This window comes from Pteropus alecto, unplaced genomic scaffold, assembly GCF_000325575.1.
Source record: "Pteropus alecto unplaced genomic scaffold, ASM32557v1 scaffold53, whole genome shotgun sequence".
In the NCBI taxonomy this organism is placed as follows: Eukaryota; Metazoa; Chordata; class Mammalia; order Chiroptera; family Pteropodidae; genus Pteropus; species Pteropus alecto.
Window position 1 is genome coordinate 2,824,895 of NW_006434366.1, and position 25,845 is coordinate 2,850,739.

At 57.8% G+C, this 25,845-nt stretch overlaps 1 protein-coding gene across 1 annotated transcript in view; it reads right to left on the reverse strand.

Moving 5' to 3' along the window:
- The window catches only part of ITPR1 (inositol 1,4,5-trisphosphate receptor type 1), a 332,592-nt gene that overhangs the window by 26,840 nt on the left and 279,907 nt on the right, over positions 1–25,845 (reverse strand). The window contains exons 53-60 of the mRNA XM_015587167.2: positions 25,266–25,370; positions 22,429–22,621; positions 16,615–16,737; positions 11,507–11,682; positions 7,545–7,709; positions 2,915–3,110; positions 1,322–1,414; positions 80–219 (exon numbers count right to left, since the gene is read on the reverse strand). Of these exons, the coding sequence (XP_015442653.1) occupies positions 80–219; positions 1,322–1,414; positions 2,915–3,110; positions 7,545–7,709; positions 11,507–11,682; positions 16,615–16,737; positions 22,429–22,621; positions 25,266–25,370 (1,191 nt within the window). The remainder of the gene's footprint in view (positions 1–79; positions 220–1,321; positions 1,415–2,914; positions 3,111–7,544; positions 7,710–11,506; positions 11,683–16,614; positions 16,738–22,428; positions 22,622–25,265; positions 25,371–25,845) is intronic.

Sequence of the window (25,845 nt, forward strand, 5' to 3'; positions counted from 1 at the left end):
CGGTCTGCACGGCAGCCCCCGGGCTGTGCGCCCACCGCCCACCCAGCCCTCTGCTGCCCCTCCCCGGGGACACGGCCACCTCTTTGGACGGCTTCCTGAGCACATCGCCCACGCCGCCCCCGCTCCGCAGCCCGTGGCTCAGCACGGTGACGATGCACATCAGCAGTGTCTCGCACGTGTGCTCCTGGTCCTGCTCCGTCTCCTCGGCCGGGGGCAGCTCTGTGAACATGGCGAGGGAGACAGACGTAAACGTGCGGGGAGGGAGGTTCGTGACGATGGCTCCCGAACCTCCTTCCAGCCAGCAGGTGTCGGGGACAGGAAAAAATAAAACGAAGGACTCAAGCGTCACACATTCTTTCAAAGAGCTGAAGGCGTCTGGGGCGGTGCCGTCTCCATCACCGGCCTCTGCTCGTTTCCAAGGGTCGTGAGAACCGCCCTTCCCTCTATTAAATCTAAAGTATGCCCTTCCTTTCCAGCTCTGAGCAGGCACTTGACCTCAGTTAAGCTGCTTCACTCTGAATCACGAGCCTCCCATCACTCGGCTGAGGGGGATGCCCCGAGCCCGGGCTCCTCACTGCGGACGCTGTGAGGGTGAAACCCAGCAACGCCTTACACACGGCCTCTGGATAAATCGCTTTGTATTGGAGGTTGTCTATTCTCACTGGTTTTTGGAGGAAGAACCATGCCTTGCTGCCCGCCTTGCTCCCTCCTCCAGCTGCAGTGAGAACGGCCTGGCTAAAACACAGATCTCGCCACATCACTCCCCTTTCAACAACTTCCAATCACCTGCTGGGCGAAGCTTAACCTCCTTGGCCTGACACGTAAGACCCTTCGTGATCTGGCCCTTTATCAACCTCTGGCTTCCCTCCTTGCTGCTCTTCCTCACAATCAGTAGCTCCCCACACCTGCTGTATTCTGGCTGGGCTGCCTGCCCCTCCTCCTGCGCCCGAGGTTCTCGTTTCGGTGTAGCCATCGCCTCTCTGGTGACACTCTTACTCCACTGTCAGGCTGGGTGCTCATCTTCTGTCTTCCGCCCTCGTCCCCAGCGTCTGGCAACGCTCGAGTAACCCCCGTTCGCCCGCCCGCCTCCCTGCTACGTTACTGAGTCTCAGAGTGGAGAACACGGTCCCGGCAAACAGTGGGTGCTCGGGGGACACCGGCTGAGTCCACGGAGCGCTTCTTCCCACGGAGCCTCCTCTCCCTTCATCGTCCAGCCTTTCCCCCCGTGCCACCGGCCCGGCTTCCGAGCAGTGACCCCGCTTTCATCTGATTTCGACGTCATGGGCACCACCCGAGGGGCCTGGCGCCACCGTGGGCCTACCTTCCTGGGGTGCCGTGGGGGAGCAGCTCTCCCCGGTCTTCACCCGACACACGTCCGAGTGCAGGAACTCGCTCGCCAAACTCTCGCCGGCTTCTGCGAGAGAGAAGGGAACGTGCAGTCCGAGAGCAGATGGCGAAAATGTGTCAAGTCCCCGAGTCACGACCGGTTAAACAATCCTCGACATAAATAACGCCTGACAATCCTGCACGTAAATTATAAGTAGAGATGCAATCTACCCTTTCGCTCAGTGATCTGGGGTGGGTGGGAAGCCAGACACGTCAGTCCCTGGAGGCTCCCTAGAAACGTCGTGCTTAAATAGCATCGCTCAAACTTTAGACAGCCGAAACTGACCAGCACGAGCGACGACACAGACTCCAGCAGAAATCGAGGGCCGGACGGTCCTGTTCAGACCGTGCGGTGGCTGGAGATGCCATTTCGCGCCCCCTCGAAGGCTGCAGGGACGAGCAGCAGCTGGGAGGCAGGAAAGGCCGCCTGGCTTGGTCTCGGCCACTCTGGCCTGTTTCTTGGATTCGGGGCGCCCGGTTACCTGACCGAAACCCAGCAATATGTCAATTCCTAGTGTCAAATATTTTAATCAAGAGGAAAGAGCACAACAATATAAAATGCCACTCTAGTATTTTATATTGCTGTTGTTCTAGAGACTGGAAATCTCCTCTGTTCCCGCTGCATGTAGGAATAAAATAAGCTGACCGTGGACCCCAGAGAACCAGTGCTCGCAGCCTGAGTTGTCCTCCGTATTTTAAGAGAAAGTATGTGAACTTTTCAGTTAAGAAAAATATACATGGATCCTACTGTAAAATGTGAACTTTTATGTGAACTTTTCAGTTAAGAGAAACATATGTGATTCTGTAATTTCCCACCTCGTCCTGTGGGCATTTTTTCATGAAGGTTTATAAAGATGCACCACGTCTGGAGGGTACACCACCCCACAGCTGGACCGTAATCTAGTGCAGGGGTCCCCAACCCCTGGGATGTGGGCCGGTACTGGTCCTGGCCTGTTAGGAACCGGGCCGCACAGCAGGAGGTGAGGGGCAGGTGAGCGAGTGAAGTTTCATCTGTATCTGCAGCCGCTCCCCAGCGCCAGCGTCACCGCCTCGGCTCCGCCTCAGGTCATCAGGGGCACCGGTCCCTGGTGCCACAAAGCTTGGCGACCACTGGCCTCGTGAGCCACTCCCTACGTCCAGGTTGCTTCCGGTTTCCCTCAGCAGTGAGTGTCCTTCCACGTGGGGCTGTGGTACCTGCACGGTCAGCAGGTTTTTCTTTTGGGGGAAATTCCTAGAAGTAGATTGACCGAGCCGAAGGGCCACACACGTCCCCGCTTTCGATATACGTCCGCTCACGCTGCTTTGTGAAGAAGTCGTGCTATTTTAAAAGACGACTATAGTGAATAAATTGTGTGTAGGGTCTGGACCCTCAGACGTGGCACGTGACTGACACCCCACCCCGGGAACGAAGTGAGAACTAAGCCCCGTATTTAAGAGTCACACGCTGGGTGCTAGGGAGACACCTGCGTTGCTCAAGTTACTTTCTTCGGTTCGGTTTTAACCGGGACGGACTCGACTCCAAACCCACCTGGAAGAACTGTGTCGTTGGGCAGCCTGTCCACTTCCAAGATAAAATCGTCCTTGAAGAACAGATAGCCCACGATGGAGAACAGGTAGACCAGGATCAGAGCCAGGACCGCCGTCAAGATGATGGACCGCCCGTTGCGTGTGACGCTCTTGATGACGTTGAGCAGAGTCTCTTCTCTGTACACTAAGTCGAAGAGCTTGGAAAGCAAACAGAAAGAACGTGACGGGGCAGCTTTAAGAAGCCTCCGTGTCGGGCGAACCCCAAGATCCCACGTCGAAAACTCGGTTTACAGAAAATCTACCCTTTTGGGAACTCAAAAGCGGCATATACTGCCATCGTACCGCGTGACACGTGCCTGTCCTCACAGAGACACCGAGAAGGTAAAAAGGAAGAAGCATAAACATAGAAAAGGCAGGAGGAGACCGTCACAATTTCTGGGGGCACACGTGGCTGTGAGTCCTAGAAAGAGAAAAGTCCAGGCTTACACGAGTGAGTTTCAGAGGACGGGGAACAAACATAAACACAGAAAAGGCAGGAGGAGACCGTCGCAATTTCTGGGGGCACACGCGGCTGTGAGTCCTAGAAAGAGAGAAAGTCCAGGCTTACACGAGTGAGTTTCAGAGGACGAGGGACGGGAACGTGATGAGGGTCCTGGCACGCTCCGTTTGGGGAGTATTTACTGAGTTCTACTAAGGGCCAGCCACGCGGAGTGCAGGGCTGGACGAGTCACGTCCTCGCCCTCCTGGGGCTTTGAGCCTCGTGGGAGGCCGGTGCAGGGAGCACGGACTCTCACGTCAGGGGCTAGGACTCTACCCCTCCCCTGAGCCTCGGTTCCCTCAGCCGCGGACTGGAGGGCAGAGTGACTGTGAAGAGTCAGCAGACGACGTGCACACGGCGCTCGGCACACGGCCACGCTCAGGCGCCGGCTAAGCACACGAGAGACGGTCATCGCCATGAAGTGACTGGGCCAAGGTCACACGGACGGTCTGTGGCAGGGACACTGGTGGCGGTGACACATCAGGAAGCCTAAACCCTTCCTACCCCCTGGTGGGGGCAGAGCACCTGTGGCTCACAGCGTGCTCATGTCTCGGCTCGCTCTCTGTGAGGAGACTTGCTCTTCGCAGGCAGGTGGCTTCGTGAGGCATGGAGGGTCCCTGCTGGTCCTGAGAGCTAGTCTCGGACACTTGGCTGGAGGGGCGGCGATGGGGCCAGGGCTCTGCGGGGCTCTTCTCGGACCTGGCGCTGGTTTTGACCTGGCCTCGGGGCTGACATCACATCCTCCCCAGCAGGTGCTGGCTCCACTGCAGCCCTACGCACGGCCAAGTGCGTCAGGGGACAGCGGTTCGAATCCCGGCTCTGCCTTTCACTGGTTGCGAGATGTCGATCGAGCCGTGTTGCCTCTTTTGGACCCCAGTTTCCTCATCTGTAAAATCAGTGGACTGAACGAGCCGGTCTCCCAGGCCCTTCCGACGCAGAATTCACATCTGAGTTCATTTTCTGGTCCAGGAGCCCCTCTGCCTCCATAACGCAACCTGCGCCTGAGACCAGCGTGGAGGAGGAAATGACCAGGAGGTGAGGACGACATCTAGGCACCTAAGAACACAGACGGCTAACGCTGCTGCTCGTGGTTAAATGTTTCCCAGAGACACACTACGGAGCACAAGCGACGGCGACTTCGGACAACATGACGTGACTCCTGTGTGTCAGAGCCGGAGCGATTAACGGCCCCGATCACGCAAGGGACCGGTGACTTCTTTTCCTCTTCACTCGTCATCGTTTCTGCTTTCAAAGCCATGGACATGTGTGACTTTATAAAGGAAAAGCTTTCTTCTAACTGGAAAATCACACAGGTCCCATGGAGACCGGCTTGAAAACCCAGAAAAGCACAAAGGAAAACAAAAAATCACTAACCACCCCACCGTCTACAGACGTCTACTCCTTCCGGCCTTGCTACGTCTGGAAAAAAATGTCATATGTGCCTACACATTTTTACAAAAATATTATACCATCGTACTGGCATAGAGCCAGCCTCTTTCAGCAGGCATTTGTAAACATTTCGTGTCAAAAATGATCCCCTAGTGTTTCGCTGTATGGAAAACTCAGCGCAGTTAACCAACATCTTTCCTTTTTTCGAACAGCCAAGACGTTTCCAATTATATGTCAAGAGAAACAACGCTGGGACGAACCCTTTGTGCTTTTACCTCTACATAAACCTGTCCCGTTCTTTCTTTTTGAATTTCCAGAAACGGAGATGCTGCGTCTAATGTTACGGCAGAAACGTACGCCCCACTGCCTTCTGGAAGGGCTGTGGCAGCTCACACGCCGCGTGACGCCCGCCCGCCGGCCGCGAGCCTCTCCGGACGCCACGCAGTGGTGTGTCCATCAGCCTGTCGCCGCTTAGCGCCGAGTTCGTCCGTTTCTCCTCTCGCTACGACCTGCCTATGAACCTTGCGCGTTCTCATCCTGGAGCAGACGTGAGGCCAGGCTTGGTCAGCCCTGGGGGGCCCCAGCCGCCCACTCTCTGGCCCGGCGGCGTGGAGCTTTCACCTGAGCTGTGGCTCCTCCCTCCAGTCACAGGCTTTCCCTATTCGTGTAATAACTCGAGTGGTTTTAATATTTCGTCTGTGGTTCTTAAGAGACACGTTAGATGCCGTGTGCGACACCTAAAGGAACATGTCACAGACAGGTTAAGACCCAGACAGCTCAGAAAATCCCAGCGGCACATGAGAGGTGACCGGCCATGATCCAGTTTGACCCCATCAAGCCTTTCTAGAAGTGAGCAGAGCCCTGGGTTATTCCCGCCCCGCTGTGGCAGGTGAGGCTGGAAGGCGCGAAGCCCCACTGCGAGGGGACCCCCAGTGGCACGGAGCAGGGGCTCCCTCACGAGCTCAGGGGCGGGAAGGCAGTCAGGGCCGGGCTTCAGGACTCAGACCCGAGGCCGGCAGAGCGGACTTGCTGCCCTGTCTCTGCCACCTCCTCACTGTGGGAGTCTGGCCAGGTCCCTAACCTCAGCGAGCCCCGGTTTCTGTCTGCGACGTGCGGACATCATCTACCTCAAAGGCAGCCGGCGAGAGAGCACACCGTGGACATTCGACGCAGGGTGGTCACTTATCTTCGGGGCTCTGAGGCCCCCGAGGGCGGGGACGACACTGGTCGCTCTCACCGGGACATCCCCTGCCTCCAGCCCTGGCACCGGCTGGCATCGCGAATGGCCCAGGGAGGGGGACTCGAAGGACCAGGAGAGGAGACGAAACCATCTGGACATGGACTGCAGGAAAAATCAAACGCTCCCGGGACGGACGGCATTTTCTGAAGGGGACCCTCCTGTCTCTTGGGAGAGAACTCTCACCGGAACATCCCCTGCCTCCAGCCCCGGCACCGGCTGGCTGGGCTGTGGCCTGGTGTCTCCCTGACTCACGGACCAGGAACCTGCCCAGGGATGTTACTGCGAAAAGGCTCGGAAACACCCACAGAGCCCCGATTCCTGACCCAGTGACAAAAAGGGGTCACCCGACGGCCATCGGGGTCACATCCACAGACCTCTGCCCAACACCTCCACGTCTAGCCAGACCTATTTGAAAACGACGAAAAGAGCCTGTCTGCCTCGCCTGCCAACGTCGCCCACTAAGGGACGGGCTGGCCCTGCTGACCCGAACCGTGACCTCTGTCGGGAGAAGGGACGCGCGGTGACAGAGGCGGGACTGCTTCGCAACGGCTCCGCGTGGCAGCGCCGTCCGCAGCCCTGGCTCACGCAGCTGCACACGAGCCCCGGGCCGGCCCTGTCGGGGCGATGCGTCCTCGCTTTGCGGCTGGGGAAACCGAGGCGCGGAGCAGTTCAGCAATCAGCTCAGGGACCCCGTGGAGAACGCACCCCTTGCTCTGCCTCATTCAGTCCCCTGTCTGAAGACTCTGAGGGTTTTCATCCTCGCAGGCATTTCCGGGTGGTTTTGCTGGCAGACAGGTCGATGTTATGCCCCCGGCACTGGACGTGGGCACAAAGCAACGGTTCCTCAGCCGCGACTCTACAGACGCAGCTTCCCGCCAATGACGGGAGGGTATGCGGATATTTAGTCTGTAATTTAAAAGCTATGAAAAATGACTGCTCCGGAGGAAGGTGACGGAACTAACTTATTTTACAGACTATCAAGGCGTTAAGCGCTGGCTGATGAGGACGCCGTGACATCGGCTAGGCAAGAAGTCCATCCAGCTCCTGGTCATGGGTCTCGGGATTCGGGAAATAGCTGCTGATCTGATGTCACTACACGCTTTCTCTGGGAACCGAATCCCAAGAGAACAGTAAGAAGATGATACTCTCGGACACACTCGCCTTGGGAAGCACCGGCCGAGCCCGAGACACAGAAAGGAAGGCGGGAGTGTCCTGGCCCAGGGCGCGGCCGCCATCACGCACCAGGCAGGCGGTGTGACTGCGCCCACCTGGGCTCCGACCAGCTGACCCGCCCCCTCGGTGGCTTCCACTCCAGATCTCCCAAACACTGCGGACAGGGGCGCTATGACCTCGTTAGAGCAGGCACGCCCGTCACCACTGGAAGGAGGGGTCGGTGATGAGAGGGAGGACGTGGGACACTCTCCTAGTCTTCGGCACACAAGACCTCCGACAGCGGGGACTCACCAGCAGACTGTAGAAGAATTCGTGGACGAAGAGCCCCATGGCACAGATCAGCAGGTACAGCAGGTGGTACAGGAACTCGACGTCTAGCACCATGGCCCGGTAGCCCCTGGTGAACGTCCCACAGTTGCCCACGAAGCTCATGAGGAAGATGATTTTATTGCAGACCTGGGAACAATGAGAGGGACAGTCGCGTAAACACGATCACGCCGACCTGAGTCTTCGTGAGAGCCCAGGGTGATTCTCGAACCCATGCCAGTAACTGCCCGAACAAAAGGTCCCTTTTGCACCAAATGCTCCCCAAACCCGCCAAAAACCACCATGAGATGGAAGTCACTTCGTGACCCTGCTTTTCAAGCATATTACAAGTTACGTGTGGCCAAATATCTTCACGCGTCACGGTAATCAAGTGGCATTAGTGCACGACAAAAACAAAATTAACACATACTGAAATTACGATTTTCGAGAGGAGAGGTGAATCATTTCCAACGTTCTTATATGAGTTAGTCAAACACAGAAGCCACCTCAATCCACGAACCCTGTGACCTGCTTGAATAAAAGTGTTTTCTGAATTTGTTACGTCCTAGGCATTACAGGGTTGCAGTTTAATGAGAAGCAGCCAGTTCTTAGCTCTTGTGCCTCAAATTTCATGGAGAAAATGAGAATTTTCTTGGGGAGGAAAAAAAAAAAAAAAAGGACTTCCGGATGCGTTCCAGTCCCCTGCCCACCCTGGGCTTCTAGGACGACGTCTCGTTTCCCCCCGGGGATCCAGCCCTTTCCAGGTGTCCAGCCCTTGAGATTCAGGTGGGGCTCCATCCTGGCCAATCAGCACATTATACGCTCCTGGCAGTAAGGGTCAGTTTAGGGACAGGCATGCGACCAAATGGATGCCCACGGAGATCTTTGCTGGGATGGCAGCACGACCATTTCGTTCTTACCCCCTGACCTTGAACCCAAGAGAAAGGCTGCCGGCATCTGTCTTGCTGCACCACGGAGCCTTCCAGAACCACCCGTGCAAAACAAAGAGAGACGGGAGAGGCTGGGCCCCCGACGCTGCTGTGCGGCCCCGTCTTCGGCTGCGCCTGGGGCTAGGCTCCGGATCGGGGTCGCGGGGACCGAGCCATTTCCTCTTTTGCTCGTTACACTCGCGTGTATTAGCGTTGACACTTGCAGCTGAAGGTCGCCCTCCCGCGTGGCAGAAACCCCACGCCCGGAAGTCCGCCTCCCGATAGGAACACGGGAATCAGGAGAAGGCGGCGGAGAAAGCGCTCCTGTCGGCTGCACTTGGCGAAACCGCGCTCTGCCACCCTAGCTCGCCTGGCCACTGGCTGGGGAGGTGCCGCCAGTTAATCTGGCGAGTCGGGGTAAACGAGCCTCTCGGCGATCAGATAAGGGAGCGAGCCAACCCTCGCAGCGCCTCCGGCTCCCTCAGACAGGTCAACTGCACCCCGGCAGCCGTTTGCTTTTTTTCTTTCTTTCTAATCGTCCGACCTTCAGCGTAGGCTGCTTCACGGAGTGCGACAGCATCTCCGACTCTCGATGAACTGTGCTGATGAGGTTTCAGGGCCAGGCCAGGCCAGGCCCTACTCCGCTGGCCCTCCGCCCTCGCCCACCCTCGCCCACCCTCCCCACGCCCGGGCACCGGACGCCTCCGCGACGGAGCCGCCTGCTCCGCCTGGGTCCCCGGTCCCGTTACGCTCTGCTCTGGCCCTCTCCGCTTCTGCACCCGCGGATCTCTCCCCGTCCCGGACTCGGCCGCAGTCCCCGCTTCCCAGCGACTCTGCTAGATCGGCCCTCGCTCTGGCCTCGTGCTACCCGTCCACTGCCGCGGCCATCCCCACGGCCCTGGGACTCTGCAAGGACACCCGTGGGGTCTCCCGGGCTGCCCAGCGTGCCCACCCCCAGCCCTCCAGCACGGCAGGGCTCTGCCCCCGCCGGGGGTCCCACGCCGGCACCCGCTGCCAGCTTCCTGTCCACAGCGAATCTGTCCCCTCCCGTCTGCTCCACGTGGGTGTTCCTCTTTTTTTATTCCCTCAAAAAAATTTTTATAGCTGTGTCAGCCTTTCTCCCCAAGCTAATGTTATTAGAAATGGTAATTAATTGTCTAATTTGAGGCTTTCCCTCAGATGATCTGTGTTATAGACGAGATATCTGCGGGCTAATGGAAAGCCAGAGACACAACAGGGCAGCCCGCAGACGGCAGCCTCTGAAGCCCTGAGCCGTTCTCCTTCTATTTGTTAATTCTGCACTTCCTTCTTGAACAGTGCTGTCTTGCTGCAGGTGACACCTACGTCCCCTTCTCCAGCACCGGTGTCTTTGTCACTCTGGTCATGCATGTCCCAGGGCCACAGCTAACACGATGGTTTGTCTCGTCACCTCGGGCCCAATAAGTGAACTTCAGTGCCTTTCCCCCTGAAAACGAGGTCTCTGCATGACTTCTAGTTGGCTGCCTCATTCCGAGGCACCTGTGACTGAAAATCTGGAGTCACCGCAGCCTCCCTCATCCGCCCGCCAGCTCAGCAACACCGTCTCTGCCTGGAGAGGACGCGGACCTCGCTGTTGGCGGAAGGCGCCAGGCCCACGCCCACCGCGTGCCACGGGTCCTGACATCTGGACCGTCCCCAATGGCCGCCCCCGCCTCCAGCCCCCTCGCCTGAATCTGCACAGCATGCTACCGCGGAAGGAATTTTCTCGAGGACACTTCTCTGTGCACAGTTTCTTTTCTCAAAACACCCGAGTCACCTCCCACTCCTGGGAACAGCCTTTCCCAGCCTGGATCCTATACGACCCTCATTCCCTGTGACCCTCTAAACAGCAGCCTGGGCAACAGCGACGTCTCTGTTCCTTGGGGATTCCAGGTCAGCATGCCCGTGTCTGAGGAACTCTGCAGGGACAACCATCCGCTCCGTGTAACTGGCCGTTTCTCACGTCCCCTGACCACGTCCCCTTCCCTGTCTCAGATCTGTCAACCAGGCACACGCTTTGGAAGTGCTGGAGGAGGAGGCCGGTGCCTTGTCCCCAGATTCGGGGCCAGGTCCCGCAGGCCAGTGCGTGAGCCACACGGAGCTGGGACTCCGCTGGGGGCCGTCCCCGGGGCCGGCGGACCCCCTGGGACCCACTCGAGCGCCTCTCCATTCGTTAAGACAGAACTTCCGGCCGCCTCCTACCCGAGCTGGTCGGCCTGAAGGAGGCTCTTGTCCGCGCACGCCCTCGCTGCCTGGCCGTCTGGGGACACGTGCTGCTGCACGGGATTCCGGTGGAACGTCACTTCCACTTTCGTGCGGCGACCTCGGCTGCCCCGTACGCTCAGGGCGGGGACCTCTGGGAGGAGACGGTGCTGCGTGTGTCCAGACCCTTTCCTTTCCCCAGAGACTATCCCCAGTATGGCTTCCAGCTCAGGTCAGCTGTCCCCACTTCCCAGAATCCCCGTGTCGTGCGGGTGGCCTCTGTCCTTCAAGTGCAGCTAGACGGCCTTTCTCGATGTCACCACTTGAAATGAGCACGGTCCTCTCCTCGCCTGGCTCCCTGCTGCCCATCTGCACACCCCCGGCCCCTCCCCCGCCCCGTCCTGTGTGGCCTCACCAGGAGCAGGTGCCGTGTTAACATTTGATGGTTTGCCTGACTGGCTAGAACCGCCTGCGCCAGCCAACCCGTCACCGGATTGGCAAAGCTCATTGAAATCTCAGCTGCTTTCCTCTGCCTCCCGCCTTCTGAGAGGAATATGCCCTAAAAACTGTATCGGCCGAGCCTGAAAATGCTCCAAGAGGCTCATGACCGTCAGAAGCTGGGGGGTAGGGGCGGGGCGGGGAGGAGCGGCTCTGTCTTGCTTCTGCCATTTTAACGGCTGACCCAAACGGTGCAGTATTTTTCTGCACGGAAAGCACAGGCCGAGGGCCGAGGGCCCAGAGAGGAAGCCGGTGCTGTTCGTGTCACGAACGAGCCGCGGCGGAGGTGCCCGTACTCACGTTGAAAGCCCCCAGGAGGAACAGCGTGGGCTGCAGCCCGACCGAAAATATGAGCCGCAGAATCGTGGAGGCGATTAAGGCGCGGACGCCGTGGGGCTTGGGGAGGGCGATGACGATGGCCAGCGACACGAGCATGGCCGTCCACAGCAGTCCCGACCAGTGCGGCTCCAGGGTCCCTGGGAAGACAAGGTGGGCGTCACAGAGCACAGGGGACGGACCAACGCGGGCTTCATCACACTTCCGTCACCTCCCTGGCCTCATATCGGTCCCGACTCTCCTGTCTGCATCACTGTCCTGGACACACCAAGCCACACCCACGTTCCCACCTCCAAATTCTCATGTGTTCCTTCTACCTGGGAAACTCGTCTCCCTTCCCTGGTCACCGTACGTCTTAGCTTCGATGTCACCCCTTCTGGGAAGCCTCCTGCACCCCCTGCCTCCTTTCAAACTCACATCCGGTGCTCCTTCCTGCTCTGAGGACTCTGTGTCCCCCGGTCACCTGACACTCTGTAGGCACCCGTCAAATGCTCGTGCAATAAAGAAAGCTCATGCACGTGTCACGCTTCACTCGTAGGGAAGGCGAGCTGGAAGCCTGAGCTTCTAAGGTCTATTAAAAGCAAGCAAAGGAGAAGCTCAGGTCCCCCGTCGGAATCGGATTTCTTCAAGGGAAGGGGGACGGCGACATCCATCTCATTAGCATCATCTACAATTAGATTATCTGTGTAGTCAAACTGCTGACACCAGCTTTTGTCATCTCTTGCTATTGCAAGTTCTATTTAGAGTGTCCCGCAAGAGGCTTGGTTATATAACGTGAGCCAACATGGCTAAAAATATAGTTCTGTGAAACACTCATTAAAAAAAAAAAAAAACACCCCTATTTCAAATGCTGTCACATTTTGAGTCTCCTTCAGAAGTAAACAAGCAGTGCTCCATGATCGAGGCCACTTGCATAACGGAGTGTCACTTCTCCCCAGCACCATCCAGGAGGCAGACACCGTGCAGGGGACAGCCCTTCCCCGACCTGCTGGCTGCCCCAGTCTGCCGGGCTCACGCCAACCGAGACTCACTCTCTCTCCGAAAACCGTTCCCCTGACCCCGGCTGCCTGCCTCTCCCCTTCTGATTTCCTGCACGAGGCGACCTGGTTAGAAACGGGCGGAGCCAGCGGCTCTTCGTCGTGCGGGAAGTGGACACCGAGGCACGCGTGTCCCTTCCTCTGCACGTGACAGCAGGCAGATGCCGCATGAGCCCTCTGCGTTGATGATCAGTTATTTAATCCTTGTGCCATCTCACCCTGTGAGGTCGGTACTATTGGCTCCATTTTCCTCTAGACTCTTCGGTTACATTTCTTGCCTAAGGTGACACGGCAAATGGCTGGAGTCTACATGCCTCTGAAGTCTGTGGTCCTTAACCGCCATTTTTTAAAAAGCAACAGCAACATCTATCCATTTTAAGTGCCATTTAACCACCACGTGTAACTGCCAACGCGAGCAAGATACGGAACGTTTTTGTCACTAAAAAGGCTTCCTCGAGCCCCTGACATCGGCACCTTGCCCTGTCTTCACCCACGGGCAACCACTGACCTGCTTCCTATCACTGCAGCTTTGCATTTTCCAGAATTTCATAAAAACGGGAAAAATAACCATATCACTAGGTAGTCTTTTAAATTCTTTCAAATTTTTAACATTCACTCGGGTTACCATGCGTATTGATACTCCGTTCCTTCTATAGCTGAGACGTACTCGGCAGTGTGGACAGCCCACCATTTATCTACGGGCCATGCGGCCGTGAACGGGTGGACGCTTGGGCTGCTCCCAGTTCGGCATTATTCCGAATTCAAGTACAAACCTTGTCGTGGGCACTTTTCCACTTCTCTTGGACAAAGACCTGGAAGCAGAGTTTGGAATCCTAGGTGTATGTTCGATTCTATGAGACACGACCCTGCCGTCTTGCAAAATGACGGTGGCGTGTCCTCCTCGCGGGGGACACACGGAAGCGCCACGTCACGAGCCGCTCTAGCAGGCTCGTAGTGCTGCTCTCCTGCGGTTTTCATTTGAGTTTCCCTGGTAACTAGTGACGCTGAAGACCTTGTCATGGGCTTATTGGCCATTCGAGGATCTTCTTTTGTGAAGTGTCTGGTGATGTCTTTTGCCCACTGAGTAGCCTCTTCGAGTTGTAAGAGTTCTTTACATATTCTCTTGTTGGATACACGTTTTGTAAATATTTTCTCAGTCTGTGGCTTTCCTTTCATTTTCTTAAGTGCTTAATCACCATCTTGAACTGCTTCTTAAGATCCCAATGTAATAAATGTGACCAGTATGATGCATGTACCCAAATCCTGAAGGGGCCAGTAGAAAACTCGCTGTGTCCCCACTATAAAAGAAGTGTTAAAAAATAATGCTAGATTCCAAAAACAAAACAAAACACCCCCCTCCCCCCCAAAAAAAACTGGCTATAGAAAGACATCTTTGGGACGAATGGAGAAAGGTCAAAATGGACAGGCTATGACATGTTTCATTCTTACTTTCATCAGGTAAGATAATGGCATGGTGGCTGCATGTCTTTAAAAATATCCTTGTAAGTTAGAGGTGTACGATGAAATATTTACGTGCAAGACAACAAGATGTCGACTTCTTCAAAATGTTTCAGAAGATACAGTAGGAGAGTGGATGAAACCAGACTGGCAGAAGCTGCTACGTGCTCAGCCTGGGCTGATGGGTATACGGCGGTTTATTATACTGTTCTTTCTACTTACGTATATACTTGAACATTTCAACGAGAAAGTTTAAAAAGTAGTCCTGTATTTGCTTTAATTACATGACATGCCCACAAATTCAGTAAGAAATCTGAAGTTGCTCACGTTTCATGCTTTTGAAATACTGTGTGACTTATCCCTCCTGAAGTGAAATGGGGCAATGATTCTGTTGGTAAGAAAGAGCTTTTAAGGCCACCGGGGCCGCTGGCAGCCACAGGCCTTATGAGCCACAGGGCCACGTCAGTGCACCTAACAAGGTCGTTACACACATCACAGAGAGGCGTTTTAGAAATCCTAGTGTTAGCATTTGACAAGAATGCTGATCTCAGAGAATAATTTCGGGTAACCATGCAGATCTCCTTTCTCGGCAGGACTAACAAAAGCCTTCTCTTGATGGTTAGCAGTGAGTGTAGAAGATGCTCCCACGATGTCTTACAAAAGAAAAAAACGCCTCCCCCTGCAAGGGAGCGGATGTGTTGGCGCCCATCTCAGTGACCGATTAACGGAAAGGGCTTCCTGAGGTCAGATCGATGTCCTTTCCTGCCAGGAGGTCTAACCGTGCTTCCCGTCCAGTCCATCGGCAGCAAGTCCTCAGGCCCACGTTGCCAGAGCAGGGAGGCTGGATTCCTACAGCCCAGCCGGAGCTGATGTCACAGTGGAGCCACCGCTGTAGAGCTGGAAGGACCTTTACCAGTCATGTCATTCAGTGGGTCTTGGACTTGGATGGGCAGCAATCGGGATCCCTCAGAGATCCCGGCTGGTCAGCAACTATTCTTCCCCGGAAGCCACAGGAGTCCCCGAGTCTGCACGGAGGTGTCACGACACCGGCCCAACGTGAGCACCATGCAGAGAGGGTGAGGAGCGCCAAGGGGGCTCGCCCAGGCCTGGACGCCCAGGCCGGACTCTCTAAGTCCAGGTACCCACTGGGCCAGGCTCATCACTGACGGGGAGGGGGCTGTCCACTAACTGTCCCCAGACATGGGCCTCGAGACAGAGTGACTGGTGAAGACAATGGTCAAGGTGTATAACAAAAATCGCTTTGAAATGTTTTTAAAGAAACGGAGGTAAATGAAAGCACATCCAAAACCACGTCTGAAGAATCTGCTGGGACGCACGTGACGAGGTGGAGGGAGGCCTGGCCTCTGTCACCCCCGACCCAGCCCTTGGCCCACGGCCTCCTGCTCTTGCTCTGCCGAATGGCCGCCTGGCTGGGGCAGACGTGCCCTCAGGGAAATGCTGGCCGCCCGGTGGGCCTGCCGAGTCCTTCGGCCAGAACACTTATTCCTGGCACAGCACTGGAAAGGAAGATCTCCCGGACTCGTGTTTAGACAGTGCTTTTGGGGAAGAAAATCCCTCAAATAGAGCTTTCAGTGTGACTCGACACCAAACAGAAAAGCTAACTCCTCGAATGGGTAAGTTAGAGACATGCGCCTCACGTGACAAGTCACCGTCATGTGGCGGCCGCTGCTGCTTCACACGGGCCCACACCTGCGCTGTCGGGCTCGCGAGCTCAGCCTGCGCCTCGCTCCTGCACGGCTTGTGCGTCTCACTCCGGGACCTTGACCCCACACGGGCCACACGAGGTGGCTCCCGGCAGCCATCCCACATGTACGTGAGCCGATGTGCCAGGAAACTCGGGGGGAAAGTGAGCTGAGGAGTCGCCCCCAGGAGGCGGCCGTGGGCAACGGCGAGGGGTGTGTGGGAGCCCGCACGCACGTGGCCCTGAGCCTGTCCTCAGCAGGACGTGGAGAACGTGCACACGGGTGACCGGAAGCTGGGGACGGGTGGCCCGTACAGAACATGGACAGCACGGGCTGGCATGGGATTAACGGCATGTCACTCTTAAGACGGAGCTCCCAGGACAAACGGTCTGCAGTCACTGAAGCCCTGCGCCCCACCTCACCTGCCACCCTCAAATTCCAGAGATTTCTTACAAATTCTGTAGTCTGAGATCAACTCCAGAAATATGATGGGGGGAAAGAAATCCAGTGGACCGGGCCTCAGAATATCTGCTTGCTCGGGTCAGCTCTGCCCCGGACGGGCTGTGTGACCTGGGCTGGCTCTCTCGACCTCTCTGAGCCACTCTCTCCCGGCACACACGAGGCGGCTGAGACTACTCCTCACAGATGTCATAGCTTCTTTCTTTCTTGGTCAATAAATACGAACGGAAACTTCGCATTATTCTAAGTTAGATTTAAAACGAGACCCACGGAGAAAGCTACCACCTCGTCTTGTCTGAAGGGGATGACAGGGACCCCACAGATCACCCTGGGATGTCCGGCGGTCACCTTGAAGGTACAGGTCACAGCCTTCCCGCGGCTTCCAGTAGTTTCCCTGAAATTAAAGACGGGGTACCTCCTCGGACGCCTCTGAATGGGTAGAAGAAGGCCACGAGCAGATTCATCAGGACGGCCAGGTTAAACGAGATGCTGCTCCAGAAGGACATGTTGCGGGCACACCAGTACAGCACGGGCTGGGCTGCGGAAACGAGACGGGCCACGTGAGGTCCCGGCCGCAGGGCAGGACGCCCGGCGGGTGCCCGGCCCCTCCCCCCGCTCGGCCCCTACAAGGCACTTTTGTTCCCAGTTTCCACAACAGTAAAAACGGTCATGTGTTTCGAAGGTGACTCACAGGCTCACAGCGACCACAGATCGGTTTATTTCTGTTTGGAGGACTCACTGGGACAGAAGACATATTTGGGGACCAGGGAGAGGAGAAGAGCTGGAGCATCGGAAGCCCCGCCTACCCCGGTCGACACCCTCGGTTATGGAACCCGGGGATACCCAGAGTTCACGTGCTGAGTCCTTAGCCACCCCCAGGGCTCCAGGACCACATGAGAGGCTCGGAGAGACCCGAGTTGAATGAGCCTTTGAGAAGTGTGGGCACAGCGGGGAGGAGGGGGGGACACGTGAGACTCAGAGTCGGCCAGCTGGGTCCCAGACGAGGACGGCTGCCACTCCCACGTGCCCCCCTTGCTTGGCATTCTCCGCTAACTCGTGGTGCCTAAAAGCGAGACGAGGTCCCGTTCCTGACGCCAAGTCATTTGCCATTTTCCTGAAGTCTGATGATCGCTCGGGGCGGGGTGGGGGGGACCAGGAGTGACAGTTGCTGACTGGGTGGACAGAGCAGGGTCCCCATTCCCAAAGGCCACAGTGGAGAAAGGAAGCCGTACTAAAGCCGTCACTAAGGGGGTGAGAGACACGTGTGATATTGCTGCCATCTCATCCGCTGTCACCGGCAGGTGACACCAGGCTGGCTGCACATTCTCAGTCTTAGAGGCACCAGCCTGTGGCCCGCTAAGGACAGTGGTGCCTGACACTTACAATGACGCTCAAAAATGCACGTGGAAGGAACAATTTCAGTTCCATGCCAGAGGCAAAGTGTCTCAAGACAATGTCAGCTGACATACCTCCCCGCCCAAGCCCACGGGAGAGAAGCCTGGAGCATGAGAGGGGCTCTCTGCTGTGTGTCCTCTTCCCCGGTGGAGCCACCATCTAACTTCAGGACAGTGGCAGTGACAAGCCCTCCGGTGAGGCCACAGCAGCAGCTACGCCTGTGGAAGCCTCTATTTAAAATAAAGCGGTTAGACAGTGCCCTGGGTGGTTTACTAACTGGTCGTTTCATGTCAGCGCTTGGTAACGGGCAATGTTTCTAAACTGTAGAGTTTTAGAGCTATGAGCACCATCCAGTTAAAAAAATCCCTCGTTTTATAAAAGAGGGAAACTGAGGCCCAGTAGAGAGCGGAAGCTGTGGAGATCTGGTCGCCTAGGTCCGTGACCTGCTGGGGGCGGTCAGTGGCAGAGACACAGGTGAGTGGTTCATGTCGCCACTCAACAGAGGCGCTGACCGGGATTCCGCCAACCTCCGGTGACAAGGGACCTTCGGCAGGTTCACGGCTGAGGCAGACTGAAACGCGGTGACAACAGCCGCTAGCATTTCTTCCAGACGGGAGCCCATTTCTGGTCTGGACGGGAAAACGCCAGGAGAGACGAGATGGACGGCGAGAGCGGCCGAGGGCTGCTGACCGCCGGGGCGGAGTGAGGGGCCCGTGGGATTCGCGATTCCCGCTCCACATTCGTGTACGTGCAGAGAGAGCACGTGAAGAAGTTAAAAGGCGCAGAGGGACCGGCGGAGCTCGGCCACCTCTCTGCGGGGGCCGCCATGCGAACGCGGCTCGAGCACAACTGTGATAAGTGATTTTCCACCAGGCACACAAACCGACCTCCGAAGTTTCCCCAAGGCTAACGTTTACTTAAACGTAGCATCGCTGTGAATATGAACATTTGGTCCTTTGCATCGGCGGGGTGTCTACCCGGGCGCGAGGAGACACGGAGACCGGACTCGACGTGCACCGCCTGCGGCCTCCTCGGCAGCCGGCACCGCGTCCTCACCTCCCTCCCCGGACCCTTCACCCACAGACTCTGCCTTTGCTCCCCCAACCACCCTGCACTCTCCCGCCTCCAGGGGCTCCCCCATGGCGATTTAAAAACGCGGCCACAAATTCTTCGACATTCCTCCCTTTATGGGATGCGGCCTAACTCCACGCCCTTTGAGTGCGGGCTGGCTGGGCTCAGCGACTTGATTCTACGAGACGGGATAGAGCGGAAGTGACGGTCATGCTCCCTGAGACGAGGTCACAAAGGGCACTGCGGCTTCCTCCGTGCACACGTGTGCTTTCTCTCTCTCTCTCTCCTCTCCCATTAGTCTTCTGCTCTAAGGAAACCAACTGCCACGTTGTGAGGACACTCCAGCAGCCCTCTGGAGGCCCATGCAGAGAGGAACTGAGGCCTCCCGCCAACAGTCACCCCCCAGCAAAGAGGGGGACCCTTCAGGGCCCGTCCAACCTTCAGGTGACAGTAACCCTGGCTGACATTGTGGCTGCAACCCTCACAAAAGACCCTGAGACAGAACCACCCAGCTAAGTCACTCCCAAATTCCGGATCCTGATGAACTGTGAGAACATAAATCCTTATTGTTTTCAGGCAGTAAGTTTGGTGGCAGTTCATTACGCAGCAACAGAACGCGGCTAGCACGCCTCTGCGATGGGCAAAAGGATGGCCCCAAATGCCTCCACCTCCTACCCCCGGAAACTGCGAACCTGTTACCTGAAGTGGCAAAAGGGACCTCGGAGTGTCACGGTCAGAGTGGGGTGGCAGGAGAAAGGCTCCCTGGCCCTGCAGAGGGAGGAAGGGGTGGAGCCTCCGGGGGGGGGGCATCCAGACCTGCCGACACGTGGCCTCGGAACCACCGCATAACAGACGTGCGTTGCTGCCGGCTTCCTAGTTTGCGTGCTGGGAGAAAGCAGAGCTGGGAGACGCACGGCAAGCCTTCCCCGCGCCCGCCTCTCGGGCGGCTTTCAACCTCTAGTTGTCATTCAGATCTCATCTCTGCTCAGGAGCCTAACTCTCATGCTCCCACAATGCATCAGGGCCGATTGCAGGCCTGCTCCCAGCCGACCACTGAAACGACAGCCTCTTACAAGCATGGTGCGTGGTCTGCCCCCAACAGACGGCAGGTCTCACGGGAAGGCACGGGAGCTGACACAGCGTCGACTTCTCCGCTCTGCCCTCTAGCGTGTTTCTGCTTACCAGGGGCTTAGAAGTTGGCTGGACCAACACACCTGCTACATCACAGCGCACGGACGGAGCGCCAGGAGCCCAGGCAGGCCGGCCAGTGTAAATGTCCGCAGGCCAGGGCATCGTTTTCCCGGATTGTTGTTTGTTTTTAAAAGGAACGGGCCCTTGCCGGTGACCTGGACTCCACATACATACAGCAGCGGACGCCCAGGCTCTATTCCGATGCGTGCAATGCCCGCGCCCGAGAACCCCCGAGAAACCGTCGGGTTCGCGACTCTGCCTGGCCTTCCTCTTTCTCTGCCTTCCAGGTTTCTTGGCCAGGACTTTTCGCCTCCTTGGGGCAAGGGACTCCCGGAGAAGATGTCGCAGAGGCCTGGGAGGGCGTGGATGCACGGAAAGGTGTGCACGCATGTGTGCGCGTGTGTGCGCGCGTGCGTGTGTGCGTCTGTGCGGGGTGAGCGGAACACGGAAGAGGGCTTCCGGAAAGCCTGGGGACTGAGCATTTTTATACTCGCAGAAGAAAATGCTAAGCAGCCTTAGCCTCGGAGCTCGGTGTCCATCCGCCTCCGGCTGCACAGACGATTCTCTGTGACGCCTTCAGGAAAAGGTAAAGCGGCCTTGTGAATAAGCCAGAAAAATGTGTTCTGCAGATTCATTAGAAGAGAAATGAGCTGGAGAGGAGAATGTATTTCATTTTAGTTGTCCTTCTAACGAGCACACCCTCCCCTCCCTCAATCTGCAAACCGTGTTTAACTCAGCTATTATTTTCGATTTTTCTCTTCCCAGCAGATAGCTTTGAAGCCAATTAAAATCTTTCCGTTGACAACTACAGTTCTGTTTAAGTTTCCTGAAACACAAACTGGTTTTGAAAGACAGAAAGATGAAATAGGATACTAGCTACACTGTGAAATACAACTTGGAATGATGGGGTGGCCATTCTGCCATCAGTCAATCAATCAATCAATCAATCAATCAATCAATCAAAAGGTGGTCTTGACTCCCCCTTCTATAGGTGAGGGGCTGGCAGTGGTTAAGTCATCTGCCTGGGCCGCAGAACCAGTGGGTGGCAGAGTGGATTACAACTCAGATCCCCGCCTCACGGGGCCGAGGGCCTCCTTCTCTGCCGGGCTGCAGACGACACCTTGACGTGGCAGAAGGAAGGAGGACGAGGTACCGTGCCCGCCGTAGAAGGTGAAAACCTTTCCGTTAGTTCAAAAGCTTCTCGGAGAACCTTTACGATGTACGTCCCACGTGTATGCACGAGTAGACAGACATATTTGATGACACGATTCTGAGCGGATGCATCTACCTGACCGGTCTCAGCGGACCCCCGAAATCACAGCTCCAGAAACCACCCTGGAGGTTTGGGCGCGCGAATTCGGGATCATCCCCGGACGGTGAGCCGTAGAACAGCCCAGCCAGGGGTAAAAATGACAACTAAGAGGATGTTCTCCTCTGTGTAACGTGGAAGCTGAAAACGCAAGGCTACGGACCGGGCTGGGCGTGTCTTCCTTCCCTCAGAGCCCAGTGTGGACGTCCACGGCAGGACACGAGGACACGGCGACCCTGGGGAGACTCTACCCTGGGCCTTCCGAGGACGGCGCGCATGCTGTCCTACTAAGACCCCCTGTCAGAGCCACGGGGCTGGGTGAGGGACGAGTTTGGCCCAGCAAGACAGGTGACCACGTTTTACAGTGCTGGACGACGAGGTGCCCTTTGGAAGCGAGGAAAAAACGCAGCGCGGGTTGGGGTGAGCTGGGAACGGGGCCTTCTGGCAACCTGCTTCCACGGCCCGCTCTGCTGCCAGCCGAGTCGCGGGTGCAGGGAGGGAAGGAGGGCGCGGTGATAGGAGCGGCTCTCAGTGAGAGGCCGGTCTGTTCCTGCTCGGACTGGTGCCTGGCAGGAAGAGGGCGGAAGCTCCCGGAAGCCGACCTCCAACCTGGCACCCCCTCCCGCTGCCCCGCCCCTCAGAGTGCGCCCCAAAGGTCACGACTGCAGCCGGAACCCAGGGCTTTGAAAAAACCACCAGCTCCTAACAGAAATAAAGCACAGGCCTTTCTGAGTTGGTCATGGAAGTTGGTGCCTGAGCGCTGAAGTGTCACATGAAAATGTCGGTGACAACCAGGAGCCACGCAGCCCTCCGGGGTCGCCCCGAAAAGCGCCTGCGATGAGCGATTTCAGCCCGCCCCGCCGGGCTTTGCCCTGGGACCCAGTGGTGAGCAAGGACGCGTCTTAGTGGGCAGATGGTTCCTTGCGTGAAGGAGCGTAAAAGGCGAGCTGCCCACAGAGGAGGAAGAGCAGCTCCCCCAGCAGGTGTGCCGCAAGCGAGCAAACGGGGTGACCGGGGTCAGGCCGGAGCTGTGACCCTGCTGTGAGCTCAGGGCCCGGCCTCAGACACCAGAGGGCCTTCTGAAAGGCGCTCCGTGGAGCTCTCGGGGCGGGTGCCTGGGGCTGGAGCCCACTCGCCGGCCGCAGGGGCATCTGTCTGGGATGGGTGGCATCATTCCTGGGCCGGAGCCACCCCGGCTCGGCTCCGCCCAGTCTGGGGGGAGGGGCGCACGGCCGTACCCGCGCGCGTGTGCGGGCCACACACCTCGCAGCTTCTTCTGCCAGTTCATCTCGTTGAAGAGGTCCTCGGAGCGCAGGAAGAAGTCGTTGATCTTGCTGCCCTGCTCGTCCCTCTCCGTGGTGTAGTAGATGCGCAGCTTCGACTCCTTGGTGAGGAACTCGCAGATGCTGGGCACGGGGAACACGATCTGCTCCATGGTCCGGTCCTGTCTGACGATCTGAGGGGAGAATGAACAGGAGCCTCAGAAGCCCGCTGCCGAGAGTCCTGGGCTCGGGGTACGACATGGTGCAGACCTGAGCCCGCGTCTGCTGACCGTGCAGACCCCCTCACATCAAATGGTTTCCGTACGTCTCCAATAGTATTTTTCTCACCTCAGGCCGATTAACTGCACTGCGACTAACTTGACCGCAGCGTAAACTGTTCCCCCCGCCCCCCATACACACATTCGGCTGTGGCTCCAGGCTGGGGCTGTCCCATAACGCTTTCTATCATGACGGCATGGCTCTGTACAGCGTCTGTCCTGCCCAAAAGCACGGCCGCCAGTCCCAGGAGGCCAGCGAGCACCAGTGCATGTGGCTAGTGCGCCCGTGGAACTGAGCATTTAATTTTATTTCACTTGATTTTAAGCAGCCACCCACGGCCAGCGGCTTCTGTGTTGGGCAGCGCAGACACCTAGGATCCTTTCTCAGAGCAAAACTGGGTCACCTTTCCTAGGTAGGGACCTTAAAGAGACCTTGGTTTATCCAGTCGTGGTGGCGTCCTGCCTCGTACTCGTCACGGCATCTGAAATGCACAGTGTGGGCACCAGCGTCCCAACCAATGCTGGGACAGCACCTACTGTTCTTCAAACTCGCTCTGCCGGGCCCGGGGGAGAGGGGAGGGGACGCCGCACAGACTGGCTCAGTCCCCAAGGAGGAGGCAGCCTGGTCAGGATTATTCAAATTCTAAGACACCGTCCTGGGAGCTAGAGATTTCAAAAGGGGTGCGGGGTGCAGGACGGAGGGGCACGGCCTCTCTGTTCTTCCTCTCCAGAGCCTGAGAAGTCCGGGGAGGCCCTGGGCCAACACCCTCTACGAGAAGATCTGGTTCTCGCTCTCCCTGATGCACCAAGGTCAAGCTGTCGTGGGAAACTCGCCCAGGGGTGAGACAGGATCCCGCAGCCCTGGCTCCATAAATTCTGGGAGACTTGGTCTTTAGACCAGTGGTTCCCAAATCTAGGGGAGATCAAGTTACAGGAAGTTTCCCTCTCACGCCGACTCTGGTCCCCATGCCCACCTCACTGAACCGAATCGTGTGTGGGGGTTGGTGCGCGGATCTTGCCCACGAACCGACTCCCTGGGCGACACGTGCACACACAGGCTCAGGGACCGACCGCAGAGCCTGCCAGCTTCGCACGGCCCCTCCTTCCGCCGAAGGGCTGCGATCGGGGCTCAGGAGGTAACGGAGCGGGAGACAGGAGGCTGGCCGGCCAGAGCTGAGCCCCGGACCCCAGGCTCCCCAGCCTGACTCGCCAAGGCCCTAGGGTCTGCGGGGAGAACCCCGGTGGTTACAAAGTGGCCTGTGGCTTTGCACAGGTAACGCCCTTGGGAAACTGGAAGAGACGGGTGGCTGGCCAAGGGCAGGGCGCGAGAGCTGGGGACACCATGCCTGGCCATATCTCTTTCTCGTTTGAGACCTACCCACACCTCGTTCACCATCCTGACAGGCGGGAGTCAGGAGAACACGTTCCGGTCCTCCCGCCTGTAACGGGCTCGGCGACCCTGTTCACACGTCTTAGCCTGACCAAGCCTCGGGCGGCTCCCCAGTGACTGAGGAGCTCATGATAGGGTCCGAGTCCTCTTTCCTCTGACACACTGCACTGCAGACACCTACAGCCTGTCCTGCAAGGGCTCCGGGGCGGAGCTGGCCCTCCTCAAGCATTTAGTCATTAATCGGTGAGGTGACGCCTTTTATTAGGGATCCCAGAGACTCGCGACATCAGGTGCGAATCTGTTCTCAAAAAGCCTCCACTCTGAATGTTCCACGAGGCCCAGAGGAGTCAGTGGTCCTTCACAGTCCTCGTCCCAACACTGACTCGGACTGCGTGCGCTTCCTCATCGGCCAAACGAGGCCCGTGTCCCCTGCCGGCCCAGAGCCCGCAGACAGTCCGCTCTCTCCGATGCTCAGAGACAATGCAGGTGACCGGACATGTACCCGTGGGCCCTGGGGTCAGCCAGGCCGGGATTCGAATCCCAGCCCCGCCACTGATAACTGGACGAGGGGCACGGCCTCCCTGCGTCTTACCTCAGTTTCCCCATCTGCACGATGGAGACGACCCCATTTAGCTCACGAGGGTTAGGAAGGCCTGTGGAGTGTGTGTGTTTTTAACGCGGACCTGGCCGTATCACTTCCCCATGACGAAGTGTCCCAGGGGCCACCCCCAGGTGATGTCCAGACCTGTCAGGGGAGGTGGCCAGGACTCTGAGGAGCTGGGCCGCCTGTCTTCCTTCCCGGTCTGCCTGCTCCGTCACCCTCGCCCAGTGTCTCCCGCCCTCGCCGTTAGGCCTCGCCTCCGAGAGGCTGCCCCCTCTCGTCTCTCATTTTCCCTGAGGCCCACGCTTCCACGTGGTGTCCCACAATCGACCGCGGGCCCCTCTGCTGGAATTTCTTAGAGCACCGTCTGCGGGTCCGCATGGCCTGGTCAGGACGCATAACGAACACCGCCTCCCTGTGAGGCTTTGCTCGGGGCCCGCCTCCCCACCAGGCTGTAGGCGGGAACCGGTGGCCTGGCCACCACTGGTGCAGGAGCTGACATACAGAGGTGCTCACAACACCCCCAGGCACCCCAGACGGACACATGCGTGGGGTGCTCGCCGCGGTACCTCTATCTGGGCCGTGTGCTTGGCGTAGAAGCCCAGGGCTGCGTCCCCGTCCACCTGGCCCCCGGGCTTCAGCATGCTCTGCAGCTCTTTATTGTGCCGGGCCAGCTGGAACACAGAACAGAGGACAGGGCTGACGTCCCCCGCCGGCAGGGCACGAGGGGGCAGCGGGAGCGGGGCCGAGGGTGGGTGGGGTCAAGGGCGGTGGGGTCAAGGGTGGCGGGGTCAAGCGCGGTGGGGTCAAGGGCGGCGGGGTCAAGGGCGGTGGGGCCAAGGGCAGCAGGATCAAGGGCAAGGGTGGTCGAGGGCGTGCGGCCCGCAGACTCCTGCCCAGGTGTGCATTGCTCAGCAGCTGTTCTGTGACCTTGGCAGGATAGCACAGAAAGCGCATGCCCACGTGAGGCCCCACTTTCCCCGACTTCTTTAGCCGGCAGGAGGGAATCGGGGTTCCGCACAGCCCCGGAGCCTCCATCCGGAAGGTTCTGGCACCGTCGCTGGCTAAATGCCAGGGACGGGGGACACGATGGGGGAGGCTGTCTCTCCTTCCGCCGGCATGCTGTCGCGGGGCCTAGCGACCTCCGGC